The 15,080-nt window shown below is 32.1% G+C and overlaps 1 protein-coding gene across 1 annotated transcript in view; it reads right to left on the reverse strand.

Annotated features, from left to right (window-relative positions):
• LOC127172201 (seizure 6-like protein) overlaps positions 1–15,080 on the reverse strand; it is a 58,733-nt gene that overhangs the window by 21,981 nt on the left and 21,672 nt on the right. The window contains exon 2 of the mRNA XM_051121402.1: positions 731–1,177. Coding sequence (XP_050977359.1) covers positions 731–1,177 — 447 coding nt within the window. The remainder of the gene's footprint in view (positions 1–730; positions 1,178–15,080) is intronic.

A 15,080-nucleotide genomic window follows, 5' to 3' on the forward strand; every position in this document is an offset into this window, starting at 1 on the left:
ACATCATCATAAAGTGGTGACATTTTGGCATGGATAGCTGTTAGCAAATAAATTACACTTCAACTTCTATACAGATGTTTACAATAGGTATATTGCAAATTGCATATTTAATTAATACAGAAAAAACAAAACAAAAAAAAAAAAAACAGAAAAACTGCAAGCAATTTCAATGCCCGTCAGAAGCTACAGTAGATACTTGCATGTTTCCCAGAAGACAAAACAAGTTATATTTACCCTGATCTTCAAATTCAGAAAGTTTCCTTAATGCATCGTTTTTCCTTCTGTTTGAACCTTCTGTAATAGTTGCATACGAGTCCCTCAGTTATCCTCAGTGTCAAAAGATGGATCTCATTAAAAATCATTTTGGAAATCATTACTTTTGAACAGGGCCATTTTTATAAATTCAACTATTATTTTCTGTTGTGGACTATATGTAAACATCTTTTATGTGAAATATCTTATTCAAGTCAGTACTAAATAAAAAATAACATGCATTTTGTATGATTCCTCTTATTTTAATTAAATAATTAACATTTTGCAGATTCTGGGATCAACTGTATTCACTGGCTTCTCCTACTTTTCTTAGTGATATTTAGTGCCGGTTTAGAAGGAAGTGACGATTTTGTTCTGACTCGTTGGATAAAAACGACACTTATTTGCAAATTAAATTCACAACTTTAAATGGACATCCGGCTTCTGTCTAAATGCACTGCAGCATTTAGTTTCTTACCTGAGGTGAAAACACCAGACGCTGTGTCAGCGCTCACAGTGGTTGGAATCGCAACAGTGCCTGAAGGTTGCGGGTGTGGAGTTGGAGCATCGGTATCCCAGCTCGGTGTTGCAACAGCCTCCGGGGGTTCGGTGGGGAGGTCGTAGGCTGGAGGTAAAGTGGGGCGGTCGGTGGCGCTGTGTGCAGGCAGCATCTTCCTCAGGAGGGGCTGGTCAGGCGACAGGGCCTCTGCTCCGGCCCCCAGCTCCTTCCCCAACATGGGCACCAGATTAGGGGGTAAACCGCTGGGAAGAGTCACGCCCTTCTGGGCCAGAAGATGATCCTTATGAGACAGGACCGACTCGAGGAAGTCCTGTCCCATGGACGCAACTCCTCTGGGGGTATCTTTAGGTGCTGGTACCTGCATCACTGGAGCGAGGCTGGGTGGAGGAGTCAAACCAGACTCGTCTGGAGGAAAGAGAACGAGTTTGAGAAGAATTAAACAAGTTAAACGATATCCATCAATGTAGAGCAAATAGACACTGCATTTCTGTTTCTGAAGTTCGATAAAGACCCCAATAACTCGCCAGTTTCAAAAGCCATCTCAACAGTGACTCAAACTGTGCTCAGATATGCCAAGATAAGTCTGTATATGGATGTTAAAGATCTCAAATTTGACATTTCTCATCAAATTTGTCCAAGATCAGATGATCCTAGCTGGTATCCAAACTAATTTTATAGCTTTCTTACGGTGTTACTCTATTTATCTTAATGGTACACTTCATAATTTTGACCTCTCTATCTCCATCTGTTGCTGAAACATGAAATGTCCAGCCAAATCAAACTTGACAGCTCTGAATTAAAATCGATATTGTCTGCTCGGTGAAAAAAAACCATGGGTTTGAATGCCAATTTCTTATGTACTGGCTCAGTAATTCATTGCTAAGGGCAAATTTAATGGTAAAAAACCCTCTATAGCAGGGTTATTATCAAAAACTCAAAATCTAAAAATTATATAAAAATATTATTTGAAATAAAGCTAAAATATTATTATATGGTAAATTTAAACTTATTAGTTAGTCACCAATTCAACATTTCTCATTTTTGTTTACTTTAAATTGAAGCACTAAAATAACTAACTGGAAATAAATAGAAATTACAACTGAAATAAAGCAAAAACGGAAATAAATATAAATTAATTAAAAAATCTGTTATTATTATTATTATTATTATTAACAACAAATAAAAAATTACATAAGCACATAAAATTACAAAAAATATAAATATAAAATATAAAAATTCTGATTCATATTGTGCATTTTCACTGGCTTCACCACACAAAAACTGACATTTTATTTGAAACAATATTTTGAGTGTGTCTATTTTTTTTATTATTAAGAAGAATTGTTTTCATTTAATATATGTGACCCTGGACCACAAAACCAGTCATAAGTAGCACGGGTATATTTGTAGCAATAACCATCAATACATTGCATGGGCCAAAATTATACATTTTTATTTTATGCCAAAAATAATTAGGATATTAAGTGAAGATCATGTTCCATGAAGATATTTTGTAAATTTCCTTCTGTAAATATCAAAACTTAATTTTTGATTACTAATATGCATTGCTAAGAACTTCATTTGGACAACTTTAAAGGCAATTTTTCTCAATATTTGAATTTTTTTGCACCCTTATATTCCAGATTTTCAATAATTGAATCTCAGCCAAATATTGTTCTATTTTAACAAACCATACATCAATGGAAAGCTTATTTATTCCGTTTTCAGATAATGTATAAATCGCAGTTTTAAAAAATTGACCCATATGATCATTTAATGGTAAATATTCTTTTTTAAAAAAATTCTACTACAATTAATTTGCTACAAATACTAAAAAAAGCTGGAAATGATAAAGCTACAATTTAAGTGGTAAGGCATGTTGCCAAACACGTAAGTGATAATATGCATGATTTGCGATAAGATCATGGTAGAGCGCAGTTAAACAGGTTGCCAGTGTTGCATTCATTCAGGGCAGATGTCAGCTGTATCACTGATGAGGGGTCGATGTAAAAGAGCTGGGAGTTCCTGCTCAGGGGGAATCTAGTTTTCACAGCACTATTGTGGGTCTGTGCAGGTGAGTGGACCACTGCCAGGACTGCCAGTTATTATAACTCTCTCTCTCTCTGCGCCACTGATTCAGGTTTGCAGACAGTCCTTCACGGGGAGGATGGACCGGAACGCAAATGAAGCGTGTCGGAGAAACGACTCGGTAAAAAATGCACCGACACGCCGTCTCCTTCGTGTGCTAATATGTGGCGCTACACCTCCTGCTCGCCTGAACTCGTTTTCAAGCCCAATGAAATGCTGCAACCTCTCTTTTCTGCCAGAAAGGCGTCAATGAGCCAGTTAGACAGTTTAAGTGACATTAAGCGGTCAATGCTTATGCTTTATGTAAATGGACCATTTTAAGCACTATATACAGTAAGAGTCCAAACGTGTAAAGAGACCACATTGTAAAGATATATATAGGGCATTCTACACAATTTTCATGTCACTACTGAAACAGTGCATGTTTTAGTCCATTGACCGAGACTGATTTTAACTACACACCTACATTTATGATCAGGAAATATTTATGCGTCACTCACTCTCTACATGGTGAGTAGATATGCCCCATCATTTTGAGGTAAATGTGTTCAAAAGTCTGAAAACCTGAAAATCTTTTTCACACCTTTTCAGAGTGTTCTTGACATATAGTTTTTATGTGTGCAGCTATTCAGAACTGTGTCAGCTAAGCATGTGCTGATTAGCATCTTTGTCACTACCAAAACAGTCACGACCGAAACATTTGGTGGAGTTTTGGTAGTGACGTCTCTGTTTTTGTTTTTTTTGGGTGTTATCCCATAAAATTGTCACTACCGTAACAGTCACGACTGAAACATTTGGTGAAGTTTCGGTAGTGACATCTTTGGTTTTTTGGGGTGTTATCCCATAAAATTGTCATTACCGTAACAGTCACAACCGAAACATTTGGTGGAGTTTCAGTAGTGACATCTTTGTTTTTTCGATCTTATCCCATAAAATTTTCACTACTGTAATAGTCACAACCAAAACATTTGGTCAAATTTTGGTAGTGACATCTTTGTTTTTTTGGGTGTTATCTCATAAAATTGTCACTACCGTAACGGTCATGACCAAAACATTTGATGAAGTTTCAGTAGTGACATCTTTGTTTTTTTTTGGGTCATCACTACCGAACAGTTACAACTTAAACATTTGATTTCAGTAACATTTGTTTTTTTGGGTGTTATCATTAAATTGTCACTACCAAAACAGTGACATTTGGTGGAGTTTTGGTAGTGACTTCATTTTTTTTTGTGTTATCCCATAAAATTGATCACTACCGTAACAGTCACGACTGAAACATGTCATCATTGTTTTGGTTTTTTGTATCCCATAAAAATGATCAAAACAGTCACGAACAAACATGTCATCATTTTTCGGTCAAATAAACTATTTGGGTCAAATTTTTTAGTACAGTTCTGCAAATTTGTAGTATTTTAGTATGTTTTGGTGGTGTTTTTAAATTCTGTAATACAAACAACCAAAACATTAATATCACTAGTGAAACATGGGATGTTTTGTAAAAAAAAAAAAAAAAAAAAAAGTATACTGAATTATCAAATAAGTTGTTATGATAGTTTTTGGTTCAATTTACATTCAAACTAATGAATCCTTAAGTTTGAAATCAGTATGGTTTTTGCCTTTTACAAAGAAAAATTGGATTCAAAATACAACAAGTCTCAAAAATCATGCTTGAAATATTGTTAGAATTGTAATTGTTATTGATTTACCTTTGAAAACTTTTTAATAAAATAGAAAAATATATACATTTACAATGTAGATGTAAACAAATTCTTAACATCAATATAACCCTTCATATTAAATTATTAATTACTGTGTTATGGTAGTGACAAATTTGGGGAAAGGAAAAATATTCCAAAACTTTCTGAAAATCCAATATGAGAATTAATTGCAAAATTACTAGAAATGTGTACCTTGGATATTATACAATTTGCATACATACAAAATTTGTGGAAAAATATATTTTTCCCCCCCAAGACGTTTCCAAAATACCCTATGCTAAATAATCTTTCCATAACAAACTAATTTAGATGCATATGACTTCTGATCTCTGTTGGCTTTTTCACCACAGCGGCCATTGCTCAAGGTGAAAAAAAAGAGGAAGTGTCTGATCAATTAAATTACACCAGCGAAAAAAGCTATTACCCTCGGCGAGTGATAGAGTGTTGTCCGGGGACGTTGTCGGAGCAATAAAACATGTAATGAATGTGAGTACAAGAGGAAAGCACCTGACGTGAAGTGCACAGGGCCGCTTCGTCCTCTAGTGAAAGTTAATTGTACGGCATACATGCACTTCTGCTCAATATAAGCAATCCTGAATTATTAGCCACCGTTAGAGACTCAAACAAGAGGCTAGTTGACTACTGGATGTATAACTCTTAGATTTAAAATAGAGCTTCAACAGAAAATATATTTTGCACATTGCTCAGGAGTTCTCTGATGTTTAATTTAGGACTCAACTTTGAGTTGTTTCTCCTAAAATTCCTTAGGAGAAAAACGGACACAAATGAGACCTTTATTGACAAAGAGTACAAGGCTATGAAATGAATGCGTGGAGCAGTGCAGATAATTTCTTCTGAGAAAAACTTGATGAGAAATGTGTCATATTTTACCTTTGATGGCAGACTTTCATATCTGACAGCAGTTTGAGATCTCTCGAGACTAGGATCTTTTTCTTAGAGGAACAATCTCAAGTTCAGCAAAGCCTCCATTTGATCTTCTAATCTAATCACCGTCTAGAAGAAACAACTGAAGTATTAAAGAGATTTGTATTCATATTCGATGACTAAAACATCCGACCTAAACGAAATTGGATTTCACAATACATTCATTGCGATTCAGTATCAAAACAGCAACACTTCATCTATTAACTGTTCGATCAGAGGCTAGAGCTTTCCATAATCACTGTTTGCGAGCGCTGTGTTATCTCTGTCAATCATATAATCTATAGGGACAAAGAGTAGCAATTTCACGCTATTGTTCACTGGATCTTTTTCGCCGTGCTGAATTGCTGTTCTATGCCGTTCGACTTTTATTTATAGCAAGTGGGTCAGACAAAGACAACACCATATGACACTGAAACTCCAGAGTCACTAAAGACTACACGGCTGGAGTTGGTTAGGACAGGAGCCATTATCCACAAAAAAGAGAGTATTTTAATCACGCTATTTTTTAAACCTGCTATTTTGAATGTCAAATGAACTATTTCGACATTTAGTATTTGCAAGCAGACACATGAAGAGATTGTCAACACTGAAACTCCCTTTCCACTGTCTGTAACCTCCATATATGACAAAGCTGTAAACATTGCAATTCGCCCCATGTATTAATTTAATTTAATTAATCAAGTAAGCAATTAATTATAAACACAAAAAAATCAGCAATTTTATACTGAAAAATTAATCAAGTAATCAATTAAAAAGAATTTTAAAAATATGATTTAGCAATTAATAATGTAGAATTTATGAATAAATTTAATTTGCACATCTTTCAGTACATTTTAAATTTCAATTAACAATAAATGTATATTATATAGTAATGTATATAATTTGTAGATAAATGTTATAATATACTAAATTATATATATATTATATTTCATGATGTCATAAAAAATTTTAGCCATAAAATAAATAAATATATATTTTATATATGCAATATATATATATATATATATATATATGGCTAAAATGTATTATTATTTATTATTTTAAATTACTTATTCAAATGTATTATTATTTAATTATTATTTGAGATATATATATATATAGCAAATAATAATTAAATAATAATACATTTGAGATAATATATATAGCAAATTCTGATGATTTTTTTTTTTACGAAAGTATTACGAAATTAGATATAAGTAATTATTTGCATAATATTTACATTTAATAAATTGGCTACACAATATCTACTGCCAATAAAATCATCATATTATCAGATTAACTCATATATATGCAGCTATAATATGTAAATTTATCAAAATTATATATTTCATTGGTCACTCTTCTCTCTAGTTATCAACATTGACTGTCAAAAAAAAAAAAAAAAAAAATTTGGTTGACCATTAGTCATAATCAACAACAATACACTGCAAGCTAAACGACTTTAATAACCAGAAATGACTTGTGGTGTTATTGGTACCATTGGTAAATGGTGTTGTTTTCCCCGCTACTCTGAATGACAAATGAACTATTGCACCAGTTAGAAATTGCTCACGTCAAGTAGACACATTTACACCTGTCCACATGGAGCGAGCGAAGCGTTCTGCGGTTGTGTCAGCGCGGTTGAGCTGGTCCCGTAAACGCCATTCATTCACATGAAATAATGAGCACCAAACACAAGGGCCCCAACAGCACAGCAATTACTAAGAGCACAGAGTCCAACTCTGCTCCTGATTGAGAAATTAATCCTCCTCTAGCTGTCATCAACTTAAACCTCTCTGTCTCTCTCTCTCTCACGCTGTCTCTCTCTTTCTCCTCCCTGTCTCGCTGTCTCTCTCCCGCTGCCTCTGTCTTTTCTTTATCTTGTTTCCTCGACTCGGCTTCTTTCCGTCCCCCCGCACACAGCTTATTCTGTCGGATTATGACTCAGACAGCTTTCCTGACAGTGACGGCGGAAACAGAAGAAATGCAATTCAATAAATGGCCAGCGCTGAGAAAAACGCAGGAGGGGCGAAAAAACACGGTGGCAGCTCATCCATGCGAGAAATATTAATGTCTGAAACCAGTCTGAACTTCTAAAGGGGGTTTCTAGCTCCTGTTTTTCTCATTTCTGCTCATATATGGTTTTCACACAACCACGTATATTCACATAAAACTATCCTGGATGTCTAAATTTTGTTTTGAATTGTTGTATCCCTTAAAGAAAGTACTAATACTGTATTTTTCTTTTAACTATCATCAAAATACCATGGTATATGGCTATAATAATCAAATAGTACCATGGTACATATGCCAAATACTGTTTACTATTAACATTATGTTTTTGTAATGAGATGTCACTACTTACAAAAATAATTATATAAATAATCAATGTTTTTTGAAATTGTACCATAGTACTACCATGGTACCATAGTGTTTCTGAAGGTACTTTGGAGTACCATGCAAATATCATGGTATATACATGCTAAAACTATTAAGAAATGTTTTTGTTAACTTAAATATAATTAAATTAGAATGATAAAAAAAATAAAACCTACTATAAATATTAATGAAAAACACTATATTATATGAAAACTAAATGGCAACAAAATGAAATTGAAGTTGAAGTAAAATTATTATTAAAAAAAAAAAAAAATACTAAAACTATGACTGAAAAAAAAATACATGTAGGCTAAATAAATTTAAAAAAAAAAGCTTATATAAAGCTTAAATAAAATCTATTATAAATATTAGATAAAAAATATATATTATGAAAAAACGATATTATGAAATGATGCCATGGGAACTAAATGAAGTTAAAGTAAAATTGCAAAAAAAAAAATACATTTAGGCTAAAAATATGTCTAAAAAAAGTTCATAAAATGACAAAAATTTAACAAAATTACTAAACCTTAAAGTAAGGTAAAATAAAAAAAAACCCATTAAGAATCATTTTGTTAACTCACATATAATTAAAATACAAAATTATAACAAATAAAATTAAATGTTACATGAAAAATATTATATTATATGAAAAAACTTTAGAAAAACACTGGAAATGATGCTTTGGCAACTAAATGAAATTGAAGTTGAAGTAAAATCATAAAAATAAAAATAAATAAATTACTAAAATTACCAGAACTATGACTGGAATAACAATACATTTAGGCTAAGAAAATGTGTTTAAAAAGCTAATAAAATGTCAAACATTTCACAAAAAAAAAAAAAAAAAAAAAACTAAGGTTAAATAAAAAAACAAAGATTTGTTTTTATTAACTCAAAAATAATTAAAATAGAAAATTATAAATAAAATCTATAAATATTATATGTAAAATATTATATTACATTATATTATATTATATGGAAAAAAACTTTGGAAAAACATTGTAAAATGATGTCTTGGCAAATAATAAAGTTGAAGTAAAATTAGAAAAAAAAATAAAATTACTAAACATGACTGGAATAAAAATACATTTAAGCTAAAAATATGTTTTAAAGGCTAATAAAAACAACAAACATCTCACAAAATTACAAAAACTTAAAGGTTAAATAAAAAAAATTTTTTTAAAGGGTTTCTATTAATAATGCACAACAATTTGTGCAACACTTGTGCATCAATATAAATCATCTAAAAGGGTTTTGTGAAATATGACAGCATGCTTATAAACATCCAACGTTTCCCGTCTCTGTAACAAACCCTATTCCAGGGCTTTGGTCTGTTGAGATCCAGGAATATAATTCCTCTCAGCAGCATCTTTTGACATTCAAACAGAGGTGAAAGCGGGCCAATCACGCGGCACAATGCTCTATTCACCAGCAGCGCTTGACAAGAGGAAGATCCCGACCAATCTGGATCAGAAAGAACCCCGAGATCCTGTCAACTGTGTACAAACGCTTGATGGTTCGTATCCCGCCTCCCTTTGTGTGTCTGGATCAAATCCAAAAGCCGTTTGGAGCGAATATGCCAAAATCAAAATAGAGGCATTCAGTTTGTCATAATTGCAGCCTAGAGAGCAGTTGGAGGATTTTCAGTTCGACGCTGTTGCCGCAACAACCTGGAGAGATTTACCAAGCGTTTTCTGCTGTTGATAAAGCAGAGTTTATTTACCTCCACCAGACAGTTACGTCTTTATCAGGATGATGCTAAAAGCCAGAAGCGACAGAGAGCAACAACACAGCTCCAGAAGGAAAAAATCCTATTCATTTCTTTATAGAAAAACTCACTTTCAGTGTATAATCCCATAAAGAAAGGCCTACTGTGAATTCTGAGGTTAAGATTCTATGGAAGGATTCAACTTTTGAAATCATGTTTATTAGCAGAATTTACAAGGTTCCACCAAAGAATTTGTGGTTACCATGGAAACAAAAACTGCACCAATAGAGTTACTATTTCTCAAACTACTAATACATTTTGTGTATATTTGAATATTTTGCAATACAGCAAATATATTTACCATTTGTATATCTGTATAAATAAAGATTATTGAGGTATTAAACATTTGCTACCATTCAGAAGTTTGGGATTCATATTTTTTTAATTAATATTTTTATTAAACAAAAATAATTTAAATTTAAATTATCAAAAGTTTTCTGTGTCAAATAAATGCTGTTCTTTTGAACTTTGTATTTATTAAAAAAAAAAGGTTTCCACAAAAAAACATATTTTTTATTTTTTAATAAATAAAAACTACTTTTTGTACCACCATCATCATCATCATCATCATCATCATGAAGGGTATTGCTTCATGGCATAAGCAGTTGATTCCCTTTTAAAGAATGAAAATTGGGGAAATTATCATATTTTATCATACTTATATTTTTATTTGTTCAAAAAAAATCCTAAAAAAATTATAAAATATAAATATAATTTATAAATAAGATATAAATATAATTTATAAAATATAAAATAAATTATTAAAAATATATACAAATATAAAATATATAAAAATGTTTTTAAAAAGAAATTAAAAATATATTATTATATTATTATATTATTATTATAATTAATATATTATTATCATTTAAATGAATGAAGTTTTAGTTTCAAATCAATGTTATTCTTTTGAACTTTCTATTTATTATGGTTTCCACAAAATTAAACAATAATAATAATATTTTTTTTATGAAATAAAAACTATTTTTGAATAAATAAAAACTGTACTTTTGTTCCATCATCATTATTAATGAGTATTGCTTCATGTGATAAGCAGTTGATTTCCCTTTAAAGGGCATCAAAATAAAGAATAAAAATTGGGAAAATAAATTATGATACTTTTAAAAAACTTTCCATTTATTAAAAAAAAATCCTATTTTTTAAAAATAAAAATATAACAAAATATAACAAAACATGAAAAATATAAAGAAATATAAAACATCAAATATTTTTGAGTAAAGAAAAACTGTAATAAAAAGCATAAGATACTTCTTTCAGTAAATTAGCAAAAATCAATCAATAAAAATGTACAATCCCAAAATTTTGAAAAGCAATGTGTTAATTTATATTATATTATTAAAAAATGTACATGCACTTTTTGAACCATCATCATCAATGGTAATGCTTCATGGGATAAGCAGTTCATTCCCCTTTAAAAAATTAAATTGGGAAAATAAACGATCATACTTTCATACTTTAAAATTTTTTTTAAAAGTTTTTAAAAACTTTTTGTAGACCAATTATCTGTTTGTAAATATTCGGGATGCGTGCAGCGCGTGGTTACAGAAAACCCGGGAGAGAAAGCCTTTACAGGTAAAGAATTACATGGATACGGTACAAAATACTTCGATTAAAAAAAAAAAAAAAAAAAAAAAAAAAAAAACTTTTTTTGTGGCCGGTTCAAAAGTGAAAGAAAGTGAAAGTGACGACGTATTGTCAAGTATGGTGACCCATACTCGAAATTGGTCCTCTGCATTTAACCCATCACGAGTGCACACACACAGCAGTGAGAAGTGAAAACACACGCACACACGCTTTTTTTTCCCTCTCACAATTAACAAACTCACTAGTTTTGTTAAATTGAGTTATGAAGTCCGAATTAGAAGATATAAACTTGCATTTGTGAGGGAAAAAAGTCAGAATTATGAGATAAAAAAAAAAAAAATGTTATGTAAAAATGTTAATAGTAATAGGTTTAAATAATATTTCATGCTGTAACTGTAGGGCTAATACAATACATCCCCTATGAACAGCATATGTGAATATTATGTAGACCTATTGTTTAAATCAAATTTATGCTTTAAAAGTACAGTAATTACAGCAGTTTACATCAAAAGGCACAAAAATATTATTTTTTTTCCCTTATTCCATGGATTTTACCTGTTTACCTCCACTTGTTACCAGTGGTTCTACATTGATGTCCACTCAAAATTGGTCTATTTATTAAAAAATCCTAAAAAGAATTATATAAAATAAAATAAAAAATAGAGACTGCTTTCAATAAAAAAATGAAATAAAAATGTGCAATCCCAAAATTTTGAACAGCAAAGTGTGCATTTATAATATATTATTTACAAAAATACATATGTAATATTTGTACCAATGCTTAATGGGATGAGCAGCTGCTTTCTTTAAAGAGTGAAAATTGGAGAAAAAATTATCATAGTTTATTATCCTTTTTAACTTTCTATATATAAACAAATACTACAAACAATTTCACCGTTTCCACAAAAATATAAAAAAAAAAATTATTTCATGAAATACAAACTATTTTTCTTTATTAAATAAAAAACAGGCTTGGCAAGCATATGAAGCTTCTTTCAATGAATTAATACAATATTTTGTATTTTGATATGTGTACTTTTTGTACCATCATCATCAATGGAAATTCTTAATGCATGGGACGAGCGGTTAATTCCCCTTTAAAGAATGAAAATTAACATACTTTATCATGAAAGCTTTATCATAACAGCTTTAACTAACCACCAATCAATCAAACTTAAGCGCATTTAAATGCAATCGTTCTTTTCAGATGCATATGAGGTGAATTACAAAATATAAATGATGAAATATATTGCCTGCCACAAATTACATGGTATATGCTTCAAGTCAAAGTTTGTAATGTGGTGATTCATCAAAGAGCAGGCTGATATTGTTCAAGGCTTCCGAGTCTTTATTTGAAATCCCTATGGAGAAAACGAACAGGGAAAAAAAATACTTCCGGAACCCAAGAAAGTGGGCGGTCATAGTACAAGAAAGGGCATCAAAATAAGCTCCAAATGACTCGTTTTGACCTAAACGATAAACACGCTCTCGCAGAGCTTCCCACACACTTCCACATCTCCCCCGTCTACACGGCATCCCATTATCACCGTTTAGTGCTATGACTGCGTGCTGACTCATTAAAGGTGTCAATGATCCCACCATAGAGAAAAAGAGTAACAGAGTGCTTGTGAAAGCAGGGATTGCGTGAGATAAAGAGGATGGTGGGTGAGGATGGGCGAGGGAGAAAGAGAACAAGAGAGAGAGAGAGTAAGCAAGACTGTGTGTTTCTGGGCAGAGCAGATAAAGGCCACCGCCATTGGCTGTATGGATGTGGGGAAGAATTGCACGCTTGTCAAGGATTGAACGCATGGCTGAATAGGGAAACATATAACTAACCTTGACTTTTCAATCTCCACATTTGTCTGCTTTTATGCCTTTCCTCTTTCCACCGCTGGTGACATTCTCGACGCGCTCTACAGCTGACAAACAGACAATTACTGTAACCGTAAATTCCTGGGGGCGCATTCCCGTCCCATCATATTCAGTCGCTGTGGAAAAGCGCCGCGTGTGAAGACTACAGCACTTATAATGCCTACAAAACATCCCACATATTGAGGGAAAATGAGCTACAAAGCTGGCTATGAGAATGATAAACCCCAGGGCAAAGAAACACAAGTGCTTAATGTAAACAGCACCAGTGATCACAATCATCTTACAGCTCAAACGGTTTCTCTCAGACCCACGCTGAGCATTGTGGGAGGTCTGCAGTACAGTAAAGATCCGTGCCCTCCTATCAGCACACACCATTAATATCTGATGCTGCAGACCTATTTTAAAGACTGCCAGCGTTTGCTAAAGAAATGCTACTAAGGTGGCACAATATATTGGTTTTTGAAATTATAATAGTGCTCCAGACAAAAAAAAAAAAAAAAGATTGGGAGCTTTTGGCTCCTGAAATGAAACATTTAGCAGCCAAAAGACTGTTATATTATTAGACAAATTACTGAATTGCTAAAAATAGTTCTTCAGAAGCAGTTCACTGAGTGCACAACTTCTTACTTTAGCTTTTTAAACCCATTAACTGCATTTTACATCGACTACAACTATTTAAGTTACATAATGGTGGTTTTTATAGTTATAAAATAAGTGTAAAAATAATACTTAAACAGATAGCTCACCCAAAGTGGAAAGTCATTAATTACTCACCCTCATGTCGTTACAAACTTGTAAGACCTTTGTTCATCTTCAGAACACGTTAAGATATATTTGATGAAATCCAAGAGCTTTCTGACCGTCAATAGAACATGTGTCAAAGACACAAAAGAGTAGAAACTGTTGAATAAAGTGGTTAATTTTAATTTCTTTGTGCGCAAAAAATATTCTTGTAGCTTCATAACATTACGGTTGAAACACTGATGTCAAATGGACTATTTTAATAATGTCCTTACTACTGTTCTGGGCCTTGAACGTGGCCATAAAACGCTCAGAATTAATCAAAAATCTCCTAATTTCTGTTCTGAAGATGAATGAATGTCTTACAGGTTTGGAACGACATGAGAGTGAGTAAATACAGTTGAGGTCAAAAGTTTACATCCCCCTTTCAGAATCAATAAAATGTTAATTATTTTACCAAAATAAGACAACTGAGGGACTCAAATGCAACAATTACGGAAGGTTCAAACTCTCACTGATGCTTTAGAAGGAAAGACAGATGAAAACTTTTGGGGGTGAAAACTTTTGAACAGAATGAAGATCTGTACATTTTTCTTATTTTGCCTAAATATCATATCATTCTCCAAATGTACTGCCCTTCAGAGGCTATAGAAGATAGCTACATATAATAAAAATAAGTTAAATTTACCCTGATCTTAAAATTCAAAAAGTTTTCACCCCCGGCTCTTTGTTTCCTTCTAAAGCATCAGTGAGCATTTGAACCTTCTGTAATAGAGTCCCTCAGTGTGAAAAGATGGATCTCAAAATCATACAGTCATTGTTGGAAAGGGTTCAAATACACAAAAATGCTGGAAAACCAAAGAATTTGTGGGACCTGAAGGATTTTTCTGAAGAACAGCAGGCAGTTTGACTGTTCAGGACAAACAAGGGATTTATAACTCATAACATGCATTTTGTATAATCCTTCTTTAGTAAATAGTATACACACACCTTATTTAATAATAAATAAATAATTTAGAATAAATATAAATTAAATACCGAAACTTTAACTAAAATTAAAATGAGAACAGAAATTAAAATCAAAACTGATACAAAACATTAATAAAAACTGTAATACATACATACTGACCCTGCACTTATGAATATTTCAGAAGAACACAAATCAAATCTAGAATATCAGAATATCACAGATAGTGCGTCCAAAATTGCA

This window comes from Labeo rohita, chromosome 10, assembly GCF_022985175.1.
Source record: "Labeo rohita strain BAU-BD-2019 chromosome 10, IGBB_LRoh.1.0, whole genome shotgun sequence".
NCBI lineage: Eukaryota > Metazoa > Chordata > Actinopteri > Cypriniformes > Cyprinidae > Labeo > Labeo rohita.